The sequence below is a fragment of the Tupaia chinensis genome, unplaced genomic scaffold, assembly GCF_000334495.1.
Source record: "Tupaia chinensis unplaced genomic scaffold, TupChi_1.0 Scaffold143888_1, whole genome shotgun sequence".
NCBI classification, from domain to species: domain Eukaryota; kingdom Metazoa; phylum Chordata; class Mammalia; order Scandentia; family Tupaiidae; genus Tupaia; species Tupaia belangeri.
Genome location: NW_006203739.1, coordinates 123,281 through 145,860, shown reverse-complemented (window position 1 = coordinate 145,860; position 22,580 = coordinate 123,281). Strand labels below are relative to the sequence as shown.

The 22,580-nt window shown below is 36.9% G+C and overlaps 2 protein-coding genes across 8 annotated transcripts in view; one reads left to right on the top strand and one right to left on the bottom strand.

The window, feature by feature from the left end:
- PSIP1 (PC4 and SRSF1 interacting protein 1) overlaps positions 1-13,908 on the top strand; it is a 53,544-nt gene extending 39,636 nt beyond the window's left edge. The window contains exons 8-15 of one of the 5 annotated variants that reach the window (XM_006165316.1): positions 3,706-3,934; positions 6,061-6,179; positions 8,845-8,900; positions 9,990-10,060; positions 10,270-10,371; positions 10,492-10,705; positions 12,202-12,313; positions 13,389-13,908. In XM_006165316.1, coding sequence (XP_006165378.1) covers positions 3,706-3,934; positions 6,061-6,179; positions 8,845-8,900; positions 9,990-10,060; positions 10,270-10,371; positions 10,492-10,705; positions 12,202-12,313; positions 13,389-13,449 — 964 coding nt within the window. In that variant the 3' untranslated portion in view covers positions 13,450-13,908. Of the gene's footprint in view, positions 1-3,705; positions 3,935-6,060; positions 6,180-6,262; positions 6,647-7,425; positions 8,043-8,844; positions 8,901-9,989; positions 10,061-10,269; positions 10,372-10,491; positions 10,706-12,201; positions 12,314-13,388 lie in introns of those variants that run through there. The other 4 variants (XM_027767053.1, XM_006165317.3, XM_027767055.1 and 1 more) reach the window with 4 other exon arrangements.
- A 4,630-nt stretch (positions 13,909-18,538) lies between these two features.
- SNAPC3 (small nuclear RNA activating complex polypeptide 3) overlaps positions 18,539-22,580 on the bottom strand; it is a 36,842-nt gene continuing 32,800 nt past the window's right edge. Inside the window, exons 8-9 of one of the 3 annotated variants that reach the window (XM_006165315.3) lie at positions 21,517-21,624; positions 18,539-19,194 (exon numbers count right to left, since the gene is read on the bottom strand). In XM_006165315.3, the coding sequence (XP_006165377.1) occupies positions 19,047-19,194; positions 21,517-21,624 (256 nt within the window). In that variant the 3' untranslated portion in view covers positions 18,539-19,046. The remainder of the gene's footprint in view (positions 19,195-21,516; positions 21,625-22,580) is intronic. The other 2 variants (XM_027767052.1, XM_027767051.1) reach the window with 2 other exon arrangements.

Below are 22,580 nucleotides of genomic sequence, written 5' to 3'. Positions count from 1 at the left end.
GTGGGAGTCCAGCGACATAGCCATTAGGCTAACTGCTGGTTCCCTGTGCCCAAGATTCTAACAGGATGGAAAAGAAGGGATTGTGGCATGACCACACCCCATTTTTCCCATCTCTCTGTCATTTTCTATGTGCCTAAAATCCTGAGAAAGGATTAGAATGTGGTCATCCTCCAAGGGATGATTTCTCACTTTTCCTATCTCTAGTGAGCACACACGCCCTTTGGCAAAAGAATATTCTTCAAAAAAAAATTATACATATACAACTGGCTTAAAAAGTACATGGAGGACCAGTAGGTACGTAGGCATTAAAGTGCTGGACTCCCATAGGTTTGACTGGTTTGAGTCCCAGACTTGGCAGCTTGAAAATTATGCCAGATGTATGTGTGTGTGCACGCCCAAATCCTGAGAGAAGAATGGAGAAGGGATTGCAACATGGCCATTCCCCCTGAGGGTGATTTCTCTCTCTCTCTCTCTCTCTCTCATTTTTTCCACATGCCCCTATGGCAAACAAACTTAAAAAAAAAAAAGTACAACATGGTTAACATGATGTAAAGAAAATAAGAAATTAAGTGGTTACAGGTGGTTTGTTTGCATTCATTGTTCTCTAGGAAATCTGAAATTATGCTGGGAAAATACTGAGAGACACCTACCTACCGCCTTTTTGAGTATAAGGGGTGTTCCCTTATTAGGGCCCAGTTTTCTCTGATAGTATCCTTCCTAATCCACTTGTCTCCATGAATTTTGGCTTTTTCCTCTGGAAGTTCTCTTCTTCAGTATCATATTTTGTTGTACCTGAAAAAAAAATCACTGGAAAATGCTGCTCTCATCAGCTTAATACTTTCTCACTTTGTTTTCAGACTACAGAGTGTTGAGGTCCCAACATTCCTTTTTAGATTTCATTTTCTGGTGGCACTTTCGGTAATAGGATATTGTGCATGTTTAATTCTAGTCGGTTTTATGTGTAATAGTTGCAGATAGGCTTATCTTTTATACTTAATTACATGCATTTTGAATTTATATGTTTTCCTAAGAAACTGCCTCTTGGAACCATTTGTCAATCAAATTCTAAGGTAGCTCAGTTTGAATTCCTAAGGCTGGCAGCTATGCCTTTGATATTATATCTTTGATCCTAGATTGTTTCTGAATTTGGAAATCATTTCCATATTTGAGTTACTAATATGCAATCAAATTTATCTTGGTAGCAGTCATCTCAGTTACAAATATGCTCTCTTAAAACATCTTCACCCCAAACTACAAGTTCATTGAATACATTTTCTTTGTAGTTATCACAGTTTATCAGTTTTTACCCATTAAATAGTAATATGTTAGGGTTTTCCATTTCCCAACCCAAAAGTCAGTGCTATGTTTTAATTTTTGTTCCTGGCATCAATTTCTGTATTACTGAGCTTTTTGCTGAGGCAATAGACATTCCTAATGTAATATTTCTTTGCATGTAGGCTGGCTCTTGGCTATAAGCCTCTCTTGTCTGTGTGTGAGCACACACACACAGTGGAATGCAGAGTTAAACTATAGGAGCTCTTTGGAAGCATCTGCTTTTCTTCATAATAGCATATATCTCTTGGTGACTGCTTTTTTTGCAGTGAGTACTGAGATGACAAGACAGAATAGAGGCCAGAAGAGCTAAAAACCAACCCAAAGTATTCATTTATATTAGTATTTTTTTAATTTTAATATATATTTAAAGACTTAAGAACTGTACAAATACAATTTTCCCAATATCCCTTGACCTTTAAAGGGTAAATTCTCATAAGTCTATTTCATGGAAGGAGGGAAGGAAAGAACCACTGGGAAAAAGAATCGTCTGTAGCAAATAGTGATAATTGTGTTCATGGGAATTCTTTGCTTTGACACTATTTAAAGATATTGGGGAAAATAAATCCAAAAAAATCATCTGCATGGTATTCTGTGTATTATAAGTTTTAAAGACCTGTTCCATGTATGGACACATGCTTTTAAAAACAATGCCAAAAATTGAAAAGTAAAAACATTGCCATGGGCAAGTAGGTGGCATGGTAATTAAGGCAGTGAATTCCCACGTGGCTGACCATGTTTTGCGTCCTGGAACTGGTCGCTTGAAAAAAAATCACACCATGCACATGTGCGTGCATACGTGCCCAAGATCCCAGGAGAATGGAGGGAAAGGGATTGCAGTGTTGTCATTCTACTGGGAGGTGATTTCTTACTTTCCCTCTCTTTCTCTGGTGAGCACATGCACCCTATGGCAAAAACCTACCCCCCCCCCAAAGAATTTGCACATATTGTTTTGTACCTATGCAAATATATTGATTTAGGGCACATTGCTATGAGCAGGTATGCTAAATCAGGGCATTTGTGGTTTTTTTTAAGCTTCATTTATTTTGTTATTTTTAAAATTTGACTAGAGAGACAGAGAGAAGAAAAGATTTTTGCATTATAGTATGTGTGCTTGCCAAAGAGACAGAAGAAAGAATTCACCCCCCGGGGGGGGGGCAGGGTGGCCAAAGCACAGCCCCTTCTTTATTCTCCTTTCACGATTTTGGGCGTGCACACACACACGTGCCTGATTTGATTTTCAAGCTTCCAGGTCCAGGATTTATACTGTGGTTGACTACATGGGAGTCTGGCAGCTTAACCATTATGCCATCTGCTGGTCCCTTGATTCACCATTTTTAAGAAATTATTATAAAATTAGAAATTCTCAAGAATTTCATAATTTTACTAGCATTTTGTTGTTTGTTTTTGCTAGAGGATGCAGGCGCTTGCCATAAAGAGGTAGTGAGGGAGAGTGGAAAGTAGCCCCCCATAGGGAGTAGTCACACCACAATTCTTTTCCCATTCCTCTCACCTTTTAGGACTTCTGGAGTGTTATGTACATGTGTCTTATGCACACGTGTCTAGGGTATTTCTCAAACTGTGTGGTCTGGCACCTTTACCGTAAGGACAACTGTCTGGATCCAGCTGCTTAGTTACTAGGCCACAGAGCAACAGGCAAAAGGTGAATTTTTCCCCTTCAACTTAGTCTGTTAAATGGTCAAGGGAGCACTCATCTAGATTAGTATATTTGTAATTGAGGTATTTGGCTTACTTAACCTTTTGCACCATCATTTTCTCATTTCTTTTTTAAAGAAATAATTTTATTTTAAATTTGACCAGAGAGAGAGAAAGTGAGAACAAACTGCCAGGTCTGAGATTTGAACCGCAGTTGGTCATGTGGGAATCTAATACCTTAACTACCATGCCACCTGTCAGCCCCAGTGTGATTTTTTTTTTTTAAGCATAATTTATTTTTTACAGTGTGTAGAGTATAAGCTCCATGAGGACCAGTGATCTTGTGCTTCTTTTTCGCTACCTCCAGCGTAAAGAACAGTGTGCCTTGGTATATATAGATACTGGTCACATGTTTTGTGAAAAATTGGTAGTATTACAAAAAACTTAGAAAACATCCTATCAGTTTTTCTGTTAACCTAATCATCCTATAATTTTGTATTTTCTAATTTATATCAAAAGGATGTTCTGTTACGAACCTTTTATGATTAGATGGTGAAACCTCTCTTTTAAAGATGTTCTAGATTTTATATAAAATGTAGATTACTGCTACTACTATAGAAAATTCTTATTTTAGTACTTATTTGGACATTCATACTTATGAATGACATGTATTAATACATAAAAGCTCATTTTCCATTGTTGCGTACTCTAAAATAGGGTTACTGAAGAAGACAAAATTAAGAAAAAGGGGCAAGAGGAAAAACAACCTAAAAAGCAGCTTAAAAAGGATGAAGAGGGCCAGAAGGAAGAAGATAAACCAAGAAAAGAGCCGGACAAAAAAGAAGGGAAGAAAGAAGTTGAATCTAAAAGGAAAAATTTAGCTAAAACGGGGGTTACATCAACCTCTGATTCTGAAGAAGAAGGAGATGATCAAGAGGGTGAAAAGGTAGAAAATTTACATGCCATATAAAGTATTTGCTCCATTTTTAAATTTTCAGGTATTTCTTAATCATCACCAAATAAGGTTTCAACATTTTTGTGAATGTCTTAAATGTCTGTGAAAGTTAAATTGAATTTAATTTTCTGAATAGACTTGAATTGGGTATGTTAAAGGCATATTTGAAATTTTCCTTTCCTTTTTTATAAAATTATCTAATTTCTTTTTTAAGATTTATTTAGTTGTTTAGTTGATTTTAATTTGACCAGACAGGGGGAGAGAGAAAGTGAAAAAACCAGCCATCAGATCTGGGACTCAAATTGCGGTCAGCCATGTTGGGGAGTCCAGCACCTTTAACCACCACGCCACCTGCTGGCCCCATTGTCATTTTTTAATCTGACCAAGAGAAAGAGGGAAAGTGAGAAAGCAAGCCACCAGATCCAGGACTTGAACTACAGTTGGCCATGTGGGAGTCCAGCACCCTAACCACCATGCTGCCTGCCAGCCCCTATTTCCCTTATTTTCTATTCTGATTGTATCTTTTTGTACTCTGGAAATTAAACAGATATGCTTCTAATTAACCCATTTACCTAGAAAAGGTAGGAGATTAAGCTAGTAGGCTATAGCCATCTAAAACAAATGTAGAAACACATTTATGTACAGACTTTTGTTATTTACCTCAAAGAAACGATCACTCTTCTGACCTTATTAGGCATTTTATCAGTGGTGCATAACTATGAATGTCTCATTTGGGAATCCTATTTTAAAATATGCATGCTTTTATGTAGAAAAACACAAATTTTGCAAATAGTCTTAGATCTGCACATCTAGGTCATGTAGATCTTTTGTTTTTATCTGATTTTTGTCTCATTTCTTAATATTTTAGAAGCCACAAATTTTAGGGACCAGCAGTTAGCGTAATGGCTATGACGCTGGACTCCCATGTAGCCAACCGCGGTTCGAGGCCCGGACCCGGTGGCTTAATCTCACACAGGGCGCGTGTGCGTGCATGCCCAAGATCCTGAGAGGAGAATGGAGAAGGGATTGTGGCATGGCCATCCCCTCTGGGGGGTGATTTCTCACTGTCTCTCTTTCTGGCGAGCACTCACACCCTATAGCAAAAACCTCTCCCCCCAAAAAAAATTAAATTAAAAAAAAAAAAAGTCACAAATATTAAATTGGGTAGATTGAATTGTGCTTATCAGTGCTTATGTCAGAGCTGAGTAGGCCCAGCTGAGGTGGTACAGACAGTAGGGTGCAGTTGTAGGATGCAGGAGGTACATGAGAGACATTGGTTTGGATCTTGTGTCTACATGAACATGATGAGCACACCTGTGTGCTCTTGTGATCTTAGCTTGCTGGGTGATGGGAGAGGATTGTGGCCTGGCAAGACCCTGTCAGGGGTACGTTTCTCCCCCCCCCCAAATAAGTAAACAAACTTAAACAAAAATGTGGAGTGGCTCCTTGGCCTGGTGGTTAAGGCAGCCAGATCCCACATGGCCAACCATGGGGTTCAAGTCCCAGACCCAGTGGCTTGAAAAACACCTCAGGCACATGTGTCTTTCAAGCCCAAAATCTTGAAAGGAGGGAGAGAGAAGTCAGTGCAGTGTGACCATTCTTCATATGAGATGCCCCTGCCAACCCCCCTTCGGCAAGCCAAACAAACAAACAAAAAACAACATAAAAACCATTATATAGAAGCAAATAGCCTGATATACTTTATGTTAGCCAAAGAACAGCACTTTTACATCAAGGCATAAAATAAATGATTGAATTTAAATTTGTACTTATCATGGGAAGGATAAATTTGCAGAGCAGAGATGTGTATAATTCAATATTTGGAGGATTTTTTTTGTGTGTGTGTGTGTGTACATATGAGGAACAAACCCTTGGCAGGGTCTTGACACATCCTGATCCCTTTCCAGGCCTCTGGCTCGCCTGGGCTGTCCTTATGGCTTCTAGCCTTGCAGGGCACTTGTATTGCCATCAAAGCAGCTGGCCCCCCATATTTTTTTTTTTTAAGTAGTTTTTTGGTCTCTTTTTAAAAAATCTAGTTTTTCTCCCCAAAAGATAAATAAGCACCAGTTATTGACTTGATAGGTAACTAAATCCATACTAATTCTCAAATAAAACAGAAGAGAAAAGGTGGAAGAAACTTTCAGACTGCTCACAGAAGGAATATGCTGAAAGGCCAACATGAGAAAGAAGCAGCAGATCGAAAACGCAAGCAAGAGGAACAAATGGAAACTGAGCAGTAAGTGTTTTTTTAATTCTAAATTTTGGGTCCCTTTTTAAAGCTAGCATGAAATTTTTAAACAATAGATTTTCATTTTCCAGACTTGATGAAGGCTTTTGAAGAAGTGACTTTTCCCACATATTAGAAAATTCTTCAGTATATGATAATCCTATTTCAGGCTTCATTTTCTGAGGATGAAATTCACTGAGGCAATCACCTTGTGAATTATTTTTTAATTTAAACTGAAAGGGCAGATAGGATTTAACTGTTAGTGGCTTCACAGAAAATGTCCTCATCCTCTATTTGTATAATATGTTAGTATAGGAAGAATGATAAAATATTGGTGGAAAAAGAATGCAGGAAATGTCTTATACACCAGCAGGCCTCCCCTAAAAGACCAGCAAAAATAACAAAAGCACAACTGAAAACCCAGGAAGCCACTAAAACTAAATTTAAAGGCTGACAGGGTTTACATTAGATATGTGCAATATAAATGAAATTTGAACTCTTTTAAGTTTTGATACTTGGAAACACTATGTAATTTGTCAGGGAGAATTTCCCGTTTTATAAAATAATTTTATTCAAAGGAAAGTAATAGCGGTGATAATGGAGATTGGACTTCATGTCTTTATTACATTTGTTTTCCTAGTTATCTTTAGACTGTCGTTTCTGAGTTCTTTCTCTGAAATGCTTTTCTTTCCTTGTGAAGTGTCTTATGTTCTGAGTGGACTGGTTTTTTTGTTTTGTTTTAATGAGGTGATTTTAAAAACACTAAGACAAAAGTTAATGAGCCATTAATCTTTGAACTATTCTTGAATAATTTTGTATTTTTGTCTCTATAAGACATTCAGATATTCTTTACAAGTGTAGTATTTGACTCTGCTTTCTTAGTTTGGAGGATAGCAGCTTTAGCTGCTTGAGGGAGTAATTTAAAAACTGATTTAAAGCTTGATATATTTACTCCCTCTAATCTGTTAGAATTTGACCAGTTCTGTAAATATTTTTTGTTACACCTATCCTTTTCTCTCTTTTCACTTAAAAGTTGTTGGACTGTTTGTTGCTTTTAACTTTATTGTGCTCCCAAAATTAAGATATAAAAATTAGTTGTTGCTTACTCAATCTAGCCCAACTTTTCTTCAGTATCTTAAAGTTACCTTTATGTATTTCAGTTTCTTTTGAATGTCCTCCAATGTAACTTTCTCAAATTCTAATATTTGTGTTTTCTTTCCTTCTCCTGTTATTACAAAACTTTGTACTTGGACAGTTTTGCTCTGTAAAGCATTTCAGATGCAGCTTGTATGAAATGCATTATGCAAAATAAAGTTTATTGTATTGTATTCCCAGCCAAACAACATGTAATCTACAGTAATAAAAAATATATCTCATTTTGGGCTCAAAGCATTAATCCAGTTACTGAAAAGAGAATACAAGTGGAGCAAACAAGAGATGAAGATCTTGAGACAGACTCATTGGACTGAATTTCCCCCTTCCCCCCTTGATGGAAGAATGTTCCAGATTCTAAATTGAGGACTTCATTATTAATGGCATTATTACTGTGTTATGATTGTTAACAAATTTCATGTAAGGTACACACTACATATTAAGGTCGGCCATCATTCCTGTTAAGTTTTTTACCAAGCTTAAGATGAAGCTTTGTGTTTGAAAATTATAATAAGCTCAGATGAAGATGGTGGTTGTACATTATTTCATTAGAAAATATAAAAATTCATTTTGTTTTGAAGCTAGGTATTAAACTGGAATAGCTATTACACCCCTGAGAATGGGGCAGTTGTGCCCTTCCCTTGACATTCCTTTGTTGTTCAATTCTTTAGAATCTGTTTTTTTTTTTAATCCTGAGAGATTAAATAGTAGACTTGTTAAAAAAAAAAAATGAAACTGTAACCAAAATTTTAAAATAAAGTTTTTTTTAAAAAAAAACCTGATTATTAGATATTTTTTTTGTTCTTGTCTATCTGAATTGGTTAATAATACATGGCCTGAACTCGAAGCCAAGGTACTAGAAATTAGTATTTCAATTTTAAGTGGTTATTTTTGTAACTTATATTAAGAATGGTACCTTTTCACTTGTGAAATGGTATGTAATTGTAGTGGACATCATTTAAGCTTAATATATTGGCCAAAAAATTAAATATGGTAGTATTAAAACACTCCATATTTAAACTTGAAGCTAACTTCAAAATCCCTTAAATTACCTACCTTTTGGAGATACAGTAAACAAATTGGTCTGTTTTGATATGCTGCTTTTTAAAATAAGTATGATGTAGAGAATCCATTACACACTTACAGTTATTATCTTCCTATTGATGCCTATTCATCGACCCTGAAATGAATCTTTATCCTTTAATGTTAAAATTTTACCATGATAGCAGTGAAAAAATTTTATTTGGGGTTTCACTAGGACAGTTATAAAATTACTTAATGTCACTGAAAAAACTATATTGTTAGATTTAACAAGCAAATTTATTTTGAATTTTGTTTTTCTTATGCTAATACTGTGGAATTGCACAGTTCTAAGAATTATAGGCAATTCATTGTGATCTAAATTACATTTGAGTTATTTTAAGGAAAAAGTTTTTAACTTTTACATAAGAGATTGTGGACATTTGGTAATCACAGTCACAAAGTTCCAATGTTTTGAAATATTTGTGTTAACATTTGATAGGCAGAATAAAGATGAAGGAAAGAAGCCAGAAGTTAAGAAAGTGGAGAAGAAGCGAGGTTAGTTATTTCACTTTCTAAGACAAAATATTATACGCAGAAAGGAAGTTACACACTGAATTTTTCATGTATTGGTTTGGAACTGGTTTCATTTTACATCATTACATCCTATAAGCACATTTACACAAACCCCCAATGGATTCTATGTAGATTACATAATATTTTAAGCATAATGGTCTGAGCTTGCAAGAGCCGTCTTCATAATTTAATGGTACATATTTGATGATGTCAGTGTTTTTTTTGTTGTTGTTTTTTTTTTTTTTTAAGGGTTTGCTATAGGGCCTTGGCTGGAGACAAAGGAAAAGCAGGGAATCACCTCCGGGGGAATGGCCACAGGGCAGTTCTCCTCTAACATTCTCTTCTTGGAGTTTGGGCACATATGCACAACGTGCCAGGTCTTTTTTTTCAAGCTTTCATCTCCAGGACTCAAATTGTGTAGCTAGCCATGTGGGATCTAGCTGCCTTAACCAACCTGTCATCAGCTGGCCCTCTGTCAGTTTTGTTTTGTTTCCCTTTGTCATAGGGTTCATGCTTGCCAGAGAGCGAGGGAGAAATCACCACCCGGGGGTAGATGGCCATGCCCTAATCACTTCTCCGTTTTCGGAATTTTGACACAAATGTGCATGCACCTGGCATGATTTTTTTCAGGCTGCTGGGCTAGACCTTGAATCATATAGTTGGCTATGTGGGATCCAGCACCGCCACCACCACACCACCTGTTGGCCAGAATGTCAGGTTTTTAAATTTTGCCAAAAGCATTTTTGACAGATCTCTTGGTTAAACAAGCAAGGTAAAGTGGGTGTTAAAGGACTAGAATGGCAAAAGAGATCATTATTGGATGCAGGTCGTTTTAAAAACAAATGCAACTAGATTGTGCCCTTTTCCCCCTACATGTTGCTTTCCTAAATCACACTAAAAATAGCAGGTGACTTAATAATTAAGCTGTTATTCATATGAGTTTCCTAGTAACAATTACTAAGTTTTTTTTTTTTTAATCTACCAGTTCTTTCATTATACTTTGCATAGACTATACAGAAATACTGACTTGGAAAAAACTATTCACTATTTTTCACGTATTTTAATTTATAGAAACATCAATGGATTCACGACTTCAAAGGATACATGCTGAAATTAAAAATTCACTCAAAATTGATAATCTTGTAAGTGTTTAACCTCATTTAAAAACAGTGCTGCTCTTATAAGCTTCATATTTAGTCACATGATTTTATAAGTATGTAAATTTAAGATAAAAGGGGCAATTACTGTTTATTATATACTGCCTTACTTGAAATTTTGAAAGTAATCTTCAGAAATAGATTACATGTGTTGTGATAATTAATAGTTATAAAATTACTGTTTTGTCATGAAGGATGTGAACAGATGCATTGAGGCCTTGGATGAACTGGCTTCACTTCAGGTCACAATGCAACAAGCTCAGAAACACACAGAGATGATTACAACACTGAAAAAAGTAAGTGATTTCAAGTAATGTAGATTTAAAAAATTTTTTCTCATTACTGCATCATTAAAAATAAAGTTTAAGTGAACAATCGTTTAGGAAAAGAACTATGAATGTATATTGTTTTCTCAGATACGACGCTTCAAAGTTAGTCAGGTTATCATGGAAAAGTCTACAATGTTGTATAACAAGTTTAAGAACATGTTTTTGGTTGGTGAAGGAGATTCTGTGATCACACAAGTGCTGAATAAATCTCTTGCTGAACAAAGACAGCATGAGGAAGCAAATAAAACCAAAGACCAAGGGAAGAAAGGGCCAAACAAAAAACTAGAAAAGGAACAAACAGGTATGTGGTAATAAATCTGAAGACAAGTTTTAAAACTGCTTTTAAAAATGACTTGATACATAATTTCGTTGAAACCTTATCTGCATTAAGTGAGGACAGTGTCATAAAGCACTCAACAAAATCGCAACCATAAAAGTTTAATAGTTAAAACCTACTAGTATTTACTACTAGTAGTTATTTCAGCTAGGGAAAATGTCTTCCAACTTCCCACGGCTCAGTCACCTAGCTTCACTAGTTATCAATACATGGTCTTGTGGTTTTATACTCCATAAAGCTTTCCCTGTGCCACCCATGAAGGTTATTTTAAAACAAATTACAGACATACCATTTCATCTGTAAGTACTAGGTTTATTGGAAAAGTCATGATGCATTTTTGCATAGAAAACCAGAGTACACCATGACTTCTCCGACAATCCAGTATTTTAAACTGTATTTATGAAAAAAACTCAAAACAGAGCCATTATTAGTTCCCCTTATTAGCTCCTGGAGTTCATGTTACCCAGTTTCTTGACACCAACAGTTGGAAAGCAGTTGTATTTTTTCTTCCTTTTTAATGATAAGGATAATGATAAAGGAATCATAAGCTAATTTACAGGAGGGTCAGCCAGTGGCATGGAGGTTAAGGTGCTGGATCCCACATGGCCAACTTAATTGTTTGAGTCCTGGACCCAGCAGCTTGAAAATTTTGCAGGGTGCATATGTGTGCAGCCCAAAATCTTAAGAGAATAGAAAAGAGACTATAGGATGTGTGCAGCCCAAAATCTTAAGAGAATAGAGACTATGGATTGGCCATCCCTCTAAGGAGTGACTCTTAACGTTACACATCATCTCCTCTCTCTCTCCCTCCCCTGCATGCATGTACGCCCCCTATAACAAACTTACTTATTTATGGAGTCATATCAGTTAGACATTACTTTCATAACACTTTGTCCCAAAATACCAATAATAATGCCTTTTTTTATAAGAGCTAAAATAAATCATGTATTAAGTTGTAGCATCCTATAGTCTGATAGTTACAAATGGTATAATCAAATTAATAATCTCCTTCCTGTACTCATAAATGAGGGATTTTTAAAATTTTCATGGAAAATGCTATTAGGAAAAACTTGCATGGGTTTCAAAACTTTTCTGTACCAAGAAAACCATGTAGCTTACTTGCATATTTCCTTGAACTTTCTGAAGTCCCCATACATGTAAAGTAACCCTGCTTTTTACTATAACCTAAAGGATTTTGATGATGTTAGAAGTTGACAGTTATCACTTTTTTAATAAAATCATTCCTTTTATTTGAAATTGCATTATAATTTACCCGTGGACTTTGGTACTGTTTCAAATTACATTGTAATTCAGCTTTAGATTGTTATAACTATTTCTAAAAAAAGATACTGAGCATTACAACTTGAAGACTGTGTTTCATTTTTTATTTGAATCTTTATAGGACATCTTAAAGCTTTAATTTTGTAAGTTCTAACAACTGTTCCATTGGAATCCTTAAGGCTCAAAGACTCTGAATGGAGGATCTGATTCTCAAGAGAGTAATCAGCCACAACACAATGGCGATAGTAATGAAGAAAACAAAGACAACCACGAGGCCAGCACTAAGAAAAAGTGAGGACATGTTTCAGTGGGTCTTCATGTGTTTTTAAGTTTTTAATCAAAATATTCTAACAAGATTATTGCCATAAAGGGTTATATCCTGAATCACTAAGCAAGATGCAAATCAAAAAGGGAAAACTAAACTCCTATACAACTTTTTTTTTTGGGGGGGGGGGGGGAGGTTTTTGCTATAGGGCGCGTGCGCTCACCAGACAGACAGAGACATAGAGACAGAAAGTGAGAAATCACCCCCCACAGGGGATGGTCACACCGCAATCCCTTCTCCTGCATTCTCCTCTCGGGATCTTGGGCATGCACGCACACGCGCCCGGCGTGAGTTTTAAGCCACCGGGTCCGGGACGCGAACCGCAGTCGACTACGTGGGAGTCCAGCGACGTAGCCATTACGCTAACTGCTGGTTCCCGTACTCCTATACAACTCTTGATTTGCCAGTGTATTCAAGAAAATGGAAGTAGATGCAAACCCAATTAAAATAACTACTTTTCCTTGGACTTCTTTTACACTATTTACAGTAATGCCTAGTTTTCACACTTTGTTGAATTGTAGGACCAAGGAAAATACATTAAAAATTAGAAATAGTATCACAGACTGTCATACCCATTCTTAAATAACTAGCTGTGAAAGTAGTTACATAAGTCTTACGTAGTTGTCAGAAAAATCATGACGTATTTTTTCTTTTTTTTTTTTTTAATGCATGTGTCATGACTTTTCCAACAGCCCAACAGTTTTTTTCACTTCACCTTTGAAAAACTTAGAATTAATGTCTATATACCCTCTCTTTTTATTAAGGCTTGTAATATGTCGGTATCACAAACACAATATTCTCATGTTCTTAAAATTTAAAGATGGAAAGGGCTTGCTTCATAATATTTCCCTGAGTTATTTTGCTTGATCAGGATATTACTTTGGGAAGATAAAACAGGGTAAGACCAAAATTCGAACATGAAACAATGATGTCTTAAGGTTTTGTTTACATCTTGTGACTTTTTAAAAATGTAATGCACAGACTTAACATTTATTTTCCCTTTGGAGAAACCCTAAAACCTCTCTTTCCCCTTTTCTTTAGGCCATCCAGTGACGAGAGAGAGACTGAAATATCTCTGAAGGATTCCTCACTAGATAACTAGATTGATAGACCTGGAATATAAAGAACATTTGAGAAGTTTGTAATGGTTTTCATTATTTAGACTGCTGAAAGTTTTAAATTTTTATAAGCATAGGTTTTGATGTTTAAAACTTGTTATGAGGGAGAAAATCCCTTTATCTTTGTTTAAAAGTAAGTAAACATTATCGCTAATTGTACTTGTGCAGTATTAACAACTACATCATACAGTAAATGGGGGGATCCATTTAGAAAATGTTGAATTGCTTTTCCAGATGTGGTTGTAGGATATTTTCAATTAGTATGTATGTGTTAATGTGTAATTGGTAGAACAGAGTTACATTTTTAAAACTGCTACTTGTATAAACCTTTCCTCTTCCTGAATACCGTGGGTTTTGTGCATAGTTTTTACAAATCTTGGATTTACGAGACTGTCTTTTCACTGTTTGTGGGTTTTGTAGAAGTTGAGCATTTTTATGGTAGACAAAATGTTACTTCTATACAAGTATTCTATCAAAAGTTCATTTTAATCTCACAATCTGCAGTGCGCTTCATTCTGCTTCTTTGTAACGTGTGTGGTCTGTATGCCTTTTTGTATGACAACTCGATATCCAGCTGACTTTAAACTGACAATTCAGTGAGGTACAAAACTTAACTTTTAAAGGTATGTTTTGTGGCTGGGAATTCAGTGAGGTCACGTGACGTCCTTGCAGTGAAGACTGGGTATACATATTAGTAAATTTGACTTTTGGGTTCAGCCATCTAAATTACTACTTTACAGGCACTAGTAAGTAAAACACAACTGTTAAGTTTATTTTTGAAAACTGTGACGAGTTTCTGGGTTTTTTCCCTAAAGTCAGACTCATTAAAGAACTTCCATGTGGTAATAAAAGTAAATGCTGTATAAGGAAACTAACCTATTTGAAAACCTGGCTGAATTAGAAGGGAATGTTAAATTTTCATTTCTGTATCACACATAAGTTGCTCTAACGTAGTACTTTGATAGTCAGTATATTGAGTATATGGACTAAATCAGAGTGAAGCAATGCCAACATTAGCTCAAAGATAGCATTTCTAAGACAGAATATTGGTCAGTTGGTGGTTTTCAATGGTAGATACTTCATGTTTTGAAACTTATATGAATATGGGAAAATTAATACACGTTTATGACATGCACTGTATGTTTTGACCTATTGAATAATTGTTTATATATATATATATACACCAGTCATCTATTTAGTCCTTAACACAGTTTTAACTTGGACAGATTTATTCTAGTTAAGCCATAAATATCAACGTGTAAACTTGTTTTGATTAAAGAATTTTTCTATCAAACTCTACTAGTAAACTATTTCTTTACTATTTACAAGAGTAAATGACAGTACTAAGGAGATAATTTCTTAACTGGCTATAGAGACTGTGTTTGGAGAGGCAGGGTAACAGTAAACTCAAGATGATTTAAAAAATGTTACTTTGGGGGCCAGCAGATGGCATACTAGCTATGTCACTGGACTCCCACATGGTCAACCTTGGTTCGAGTCCCAAACCCAGTGGCTTAAGACGAACACCGGGCAAGTGTGCATGCATGCCCAAAACCCCAATCCCAGGAGGAGAAGGGATTGAGGTGTGGCCATCTCCCCGGAGGGTGTTTTCTCACTTTCCCTCTCAATGTCTTTGTCTCTTGTCTCTCCGGCAAGCACATGTGCCCTAAGGTAAAAACCACTTCCCAATCTGTTTTCTTCCATGACCCAACAGATCTAGTTCTACCAAGATGCTATGGAACATTCAACTTTGTAGCAGTATTGAGATCCTCACTCGAATAGCTGATACATGTTCTCTTAAAGCATAGTTGTCTTTTCTTAATCTTCATTTTGAGAATTTTGTCTATGTCATAGGCTGATTCACAGGTAACTATCACTGTTAGAACTTTTTTTTTTTAAAGAATTATTTAATTCCATTTGTTGTTACTATTTTTTAATTTGACCAGGGACAGAGACAAAGGGAAAGCAAGAAAGCAAGCCACCAGATCCAGAACTTAAACTGGGTAGGCCATGTTGGGAATACAGTGCCCTTAACCACCATGCCACCTGATGGTCCTTCACTGTCAGGATTCTTAAGAAAAAGTCTTGGGACCAGCAGGTGGCATGGTGGGTAAGGCCCTGGACACTCCCACATGGCTGACAATGGTGGAGTCCTGGACCTGGTGGCTTGCTTTCTCACTTTCCTTCTCTCTGTCTCTCTCTGGTCAAGTTAGAATAAATAAAATTGAATTATCATGAACTTTCAGAAGTATTGGTTCAGTTTAAATGATATATTTGGCTAAAGCTCCACAGCTGAATAAATCGCTAAGAGGTCAATTCAATGAGAAAGCTAGCCTAAAAAAAAATATATAAAATATATGAATAAATCACCTATTTTGTGTTCTATTTTAAAACATAATTGGGTACCAGCAGAATTGACTGTTAAAGGTTTGTTTTTTTGTTTGTTTTGCTATAGGGCGCATATGCTCACAATCCCTTCTCCACTCTCCTCCATTCTCCTTTTGGGATCTTGGGCATGAGTTTAAGCCACCCGGTCTGGGACTCGAACCATGGTCAACTACATGGGAGTCCAGTGATATAGCCATTACTTCAACTGTTGGTCCCAGAAATGGCAATTTTATATATAGCGGTTTTTGTGTAGGTCTGTCTAACTGCAGAGAATGTTAAGTTCATGGCAACATTTTCATACTTGTTTTTTTCTCTTCATTTGATGGAGTAATATATATATATATAATTTAACAGTCCCACTGTGTTTAATAGATTAAAATAGCATAAAGGGGCCGGACACCATGTGGCATGGTGGTGAAGGTGCTAGACTCCCTTGTGGCCAACCACAGTTCAAGTCCTGGAATAGGTCAATTGCTATCTCAATTTCACTGTCTTTGGTGAATTTAAAAATGATAATAAATCTTTAAAAAGAAGGTAGCATAAAGAAAAACTGTCTTGAATCAGATTTTATGCCTCCAAGATACATAAAAGTTGGGATGTTATTAAAGAATTATTTAACTTTATTTATTTCATATTAATTTGATCAGAGAGGAACAGAGTGAGAGAGTGAGAAAGCAAGCCACCAGGTCTGGGACTTGAAACACGGTTAGCCATGTGGGAGTCCAGCACCCTTAACTACCACACCACCCGCTGGCCTAGGGAATTTTTTTGTAAAATGTGTTGGGAATTTCTAGTGACTTGAACTTGGTGTAGGATACCTTTATAAATGATACATAATATACTGGCAAATTGAGAGAGTAGCCTTTGTAAGAATTCTAGGGGCCAGCAGGTGGTAGGGTGGTGGAGGTGCTGGACTCCCACATGACCAACCATGGGTCAAGTCCTAGACCTTGCAGCATGCTTTTTTTTTTTTTGTCTCTGGTAGTGCATGTGCATATGCCCTATAGCAAATTAAAAAGTAATAAAATTTTTAAAAAATAAAAAATTGTAGTTACTGATAGCCTCTTCCTCCACTAAAATGAATAGATTAGTACCACACAAAATGTGTTAAGACAGTATTTCTAGAGTTTGGTGTTTTGAGAGTGGAGTGAAATTGAGTAAGAGCAAACAGACTCTTGGATAGTAATAAACAATTTAAAAACAAACTGGGAACAGAGGTGGCATAGTGAAGATGCTGGACTCCCATATGGCTAACCACATTTCCAGTCCTAGACCTGGCAACTTGAAAAACATGCCAGGTATGTTTGTTGTACATGCCCACAATCCAAAGAAGAGAAGGGATTGCAATGTGGTCATCCCCCCTGGGGGGTAATTTCTCACTTTCCCTGCCACTGTCTCTCTCTCTGTCCAGTGAGTGAATGTGCCCGATGGCAAAAACCTAAAACAAAAAAGAATCAAAAATACATTTTTACCTGTGGACTTTCAGGAATTTGGTAAATCAAATCAGTTTTCAGTCTACTCAACATTGGCACCATTGGATACAGGAAATGTAAAAGTTTAGGTACAATATAAGCCCACTATGAAGAAGCCTCTTAGTTCTCTCAGTTGACCTCTTCTGTGTACTGACTGAATCAGTAAATGAATACCACTAAACATACCAGAAACACGCGTGCATCTCCGTAACAGTGGACTTAACTGGATGTTTGGCATTTTTCAGTCTTTTAAGCACAGAGGTTAATAGGCTTCGTCAGTTTTTGATTATATGGTAGATATTTGTTGTTAGCCATCCAAAGAAGTGTAGTTTGGGTGAACTTAAATAGAACCTAGGAGACAGAGAATGAAACTTAAATAATGACAAACTTAAAATTTGATAGCCTTCCCAGTAGTAGTAAACAATATTAAATTTTCCACCCAAAAAAGGTTTACAGAAAAGATTTCATTACAGACAGTGACAATTTTCTAATGACCTTGACATGGGAATTTATTAGGTTTACGTTTTGTTCAGAAGAGTATAATTGTATAAGAGTAGAATTGTTAAGGAAGGGGACCAGAATAGAAGGGCTGGGCCATAAAAATTCCTTTGTTTTCCTTTTATCTCATCTTTGCTTACAGAATGGTATATATTCAGTACTATTATTACCCAGGAATAAGTGAACCAAATCTAGCCATTTAAATTGGGTTTTCCAGGGACCAGCAGATGGCGTAATGGTTAGGTTACTGGACTCCCACGTAGTCTACTGCAGTTCAAGTCCCGGACCTAGTGGCTTACTCAAACTGGCCGTGTGCGTATGCGTACCCAGAATCCCGAGAGGAGAATGGGGAAGGGATTGTGGCATGGCCACCCGCCCCCTGGGGGGTGATTTCTCACTTTCTGTCTCTGGAGAATGCATATACCCACCCTATAGTAAAAAATTTCTCTCGGAAAGAAAAATTGGTTTTTCCATGTCACTGAAGTGATAAAATCTGCAGTTTTTAAAAATCACAGTGGTAAATTGATATATTTAAAAACAGCATTGTGATCCATAAAGTTTTTGTCAAACGAAACTGCAATTTGAATGTTATTTCGGTGAAGGTATGAGTATATATGGAAGATACTTTCACATTTGCCATGCATGTAATGAGTCTCATTAAAGTGTCCTGTGTATCTAGCTGCTATCAAAACAAAACTTACCATTTACAAAACAGTCCATAATAAAATTTTTATTACAGATAACTGAAGGATCTTTACCTTAGAAGCCATGAGGTGCAGAATCAGACCATGTAGCTCTCAAATTCTTCAAAGAATTTTCAAAACACTTCCTCCACTTCATGTATCATTAATTGAATTCTATTAACAAAAACCACTCTGGACACACAGAATGAGTAGGCATGTCACAGATTGATAAGGGATTTATATTCAGAGTATAAAAGCACTTCCACAGCAGTACGATAAGCAGCCCACTTAAAGTGGATAAAAAGAACTAAATTAAAAAATGTGTTTAGTATAAGTACAAAATACGTCTGAACATTTAAATACAACCAAGGTACTTTATAAGAAAACGTGATTTGGACTTTTTTGGGTAGCTTTAGCTGATTATTCATGGTGGATCCTGTTCCACAGTGGCATTTTATGGGAATAAAGGAACTCATCCATGTAGACAGTTACAAAGGTGCCAGATTTTTTGGTAGAGGTGTGTGTGTGCAGGGTCTATCTTTAATTAAAGGTTCCAGGGTCAACATAGGGATAAGCAAGGAATTCCCCCAGTTTGTTGCCTTCTGAGTCGTAGTGGAGCATTCGGAAGCAAACATCACAAAAGAAACATGGATCCTCTGGTGCAAAACTGTCATTGTTTGTCACCCACCTGTAATTAAAAAAAGATAAGCATCGTTACAAGTCCAGTTTTTCATATTTAACACAGTAAGTTAAGACGCGAAGTAATACATGAAGATAACCTTACCATTACTACCTCAGCAGTCTATATTAGTACACTGTTACCAGGGCCCAGCAGGTGGTGGTTGAGATGCTGGATTCCCACATGGCTGGCCCCGTGTCTCTCTAGGCAAAATTATAAAATAATAATAAAATTCAATATCTTAAAAAAAAACATCTCTTCTTTCAGGTTTTTACTATAGGGCACATGCGCTCACCAGAGAGACAGCAAAAAATCACCCTCCAGGGGGATGGCCGCGCCACAATCCTTCATTCTCCTTTTGATCCTGGGAGTGTACGCACACATGCACAGCATGAGTTTCAAGCTGCCAGGTTCAGACTTGAACTGTAGTCAACTACATGGGAATCCAGCGACATAACCATTATGTCATCCAGTCCAGTATGCTATAATCTTTTATGTAATTTTGTATACACATATACATCTAACACCAAGAAACACTTCAATGCTTTTTTAAAAAGAATTGCCTTTTTAAGGGAAGCCAAAAACATAAATATGTACTGAAAGCATACATTTGCCATGACACATCAATTCTCCAAGTAACTTATAAACAGTCATTTTCTAGTAACAGGTCATTTTAAAAACTATAATAAAACTGGATGCTGTAAATCTGATAGGCTTTGCTTAATTTATCTTTTTTCTTTGGAGAGGTTTTTGCTACAGGGTGCGTGCGCTTGCCAGACAGAGAGAGACAGAGAGAGAGAAAGCGAGAAATCACCCCCCAGAGGGGATGGCCATGCCGCAATCCCTTCTCCTCCATTCTCCTCTCGGGATCTTGGGCACGCACGCACACATGCCCAGCATGAGTTTAAGCCACTGGGTCCAGGACATGAACCATGGTCGACTGCATGGGAGTCTAACAACATAGCCATTATGCTAACTGCTGGTCCCCTTAATTTATCTTTTTACTGCCAAATTAGTACTATTTAATTTGAAAATTCACAGCTGTTTTATTAGAACTGGGATGAAATAGTGTATACACAAATGAGTATTTTTTTTTTCTTCACAAAAGAGTCAAAAAGCAAGAAATAACCCCCCAGGGAAGGATGGCTACGCCGCAATCCCTTCTCCACCCTCCTCTCGGGATCTTGGGCACGCACACACGCACGCACATGCAACCAGCATTAGTTTAAGCCACCGGGTCTGGGACTTAAACCATGATTGGCTACATGGGAGTCCAGTGACGTAGCCAAATAAAAACTAATTATTTGAGATTGTCTTTGGCTTTAACTGGTCACACATTTATTTTCATGTTACTAAGTACCATTTCTAGTTTATTTGAATTTTGTGTCTGTTTCTTAAACTATTATCTAATGATTTTAAAGCCACTGGGTTTAGAACTTGAGCTTTAATCAGCCATGTGGGAGTCCAGCGCTTCAACCACCACACCACTTGCCACACACACACCCTTCCTTTTTTAAACTTGCTAGTGTATGCTCTTGCCAGAGAGAGAAGTGAGAAAGCACTCCAGCAAAGGATGCTCATGCCACAATCCCTTCTCCATTTCTCCTTTTTGGGATTTCAGGCACAGACACAAACCCAGTGGGTGTTTTGTTTTTTTTTTTCAAGCCACCGGGTCTGGTACTCAAGCCATTCTGTAGATAATACTTATTTTTTTTAATTAATTTTATTTATTCATTTAATTTGACCAGAGACAGAAAAAGGGAAAGTGAGAAAGCAAGCCACCAGGTCTGGGATTCAAACCATGGTTGGCCATGTGGTAATGTCCAGCGTCTAAACCACCATGCCACCTGCTGGTCCCAGTACACTTATTCCTTTATTTATTTATTTTAATTCTTTTTATTTTGAGAGGCTTTTGCTATAGGGTGCGTGCACTCGCCAGAGAGACAGAAAGCGAGAAATCACCCCTCAAGGGGGATGACCACACTACAATCCCTTCTCCTCTGTTGTCTTGGGATCTTGGGCACGCTTGCACACACACCCGGCGTGAGTTTAAGCCATCGGGTCTGGGACTTGAAATGTGGTCGACTACATGGGAGTTCAGCAACATAGCCATTACGCTAACTGCTGGTCCCCAGTATGCTTATTCTAAGCTGTTTAAAAGCACTAGTTTCAAATCATTGGATTGACTGGCACTTCCCTCCTAGATAAAAACCCTTCATGTTATTTGCAACCCAAAGTGCAAGTCCTTAGATCCAAAGTGGAAAACTCAAATATCAAAAGTCCAAAGTACTGTGAAAAGTAGTAATTCCGAAAAAATTAGTTACCACTCACCTGGCTGTGTACATTTTACAAACAAAACACTTCCTGGTCCATAACCAGTGCTTCTTGATCAGAAGTGGGTAAAGTGTCCTATCCAAGCAGTCGTCGTAGTGCACAAGCCTTTGGTGAATGAGGAAAGAAACGAAGACATTCGAGTACCAGTTTTTTTTGCTCAGTCAAGAAATATATATCTGCAGTTCGATTCCTGGACTTGGCGCCTTGCTTTCAAACTTTCACTCTGTCTCTCTCTGGTCAAATTTAAATAAGTAAAGTTAAAATACTTACTTAAAAAAATGTATATACCTTCACATTAGAAATGTGTTGTTAGAAAACTCACCACGTATTTTTTCTGTTTTTTCTTTCTTTTTTTAAGAATTATTTAACTTTATTTATTATCATTATTATTTTCCAGTTTGATCAGAGAAACACACAGAGAGAGGGGAAGTGAGAAAGCAAGCCACCAGGTCTGAGACTCGAATCATGGTCGGCCATGTGGGAGTCCAGCCCCTTTAACCACCATGCCACTTGCCGGCCCCAGTATTTTTTGTTTTTCTATGCGAAAATGTGTCATGACTTTTCTAACAATACCATAGATAAATTTTTAAAATTTTTGCTTACAGAATTTTAGGTAAACTGACTCGTTAACAACTAGGTTCGACCAAAGTGTTTTCTGCAAAATGCTTTCTCCAAAAGACAATTTTTGATTAAATAAAGTTTCTTTCCTATGAGACTTCTCAAATCCCTTTAGAGTAACGTACACTGTGACCCACTAAGAGGGAGCTGCTGAACTCTGCATTTGTTCAATGTTCCATCAGAGGATCTTTAATTTGCCAAGCACTTAGGACCTTGCTATGGAACACAGTGTAAGCAAGGCCGCTCAATTGTAATTTACCTAGAGTAACTAGCTGTTTAAATATGGTGCTTGTTTTTTACTGTCCTGTTAATAGAATCCAAATCTGGCTCCTGGTATAATATGAATTGGTAAGAGTTTTGTGTCAGAATTATGTAACTTCAAGTTTACCCATTGTTCCACTACATGGGAGTTCAGCAACATAGCCATTACGCTAACTGTTCCA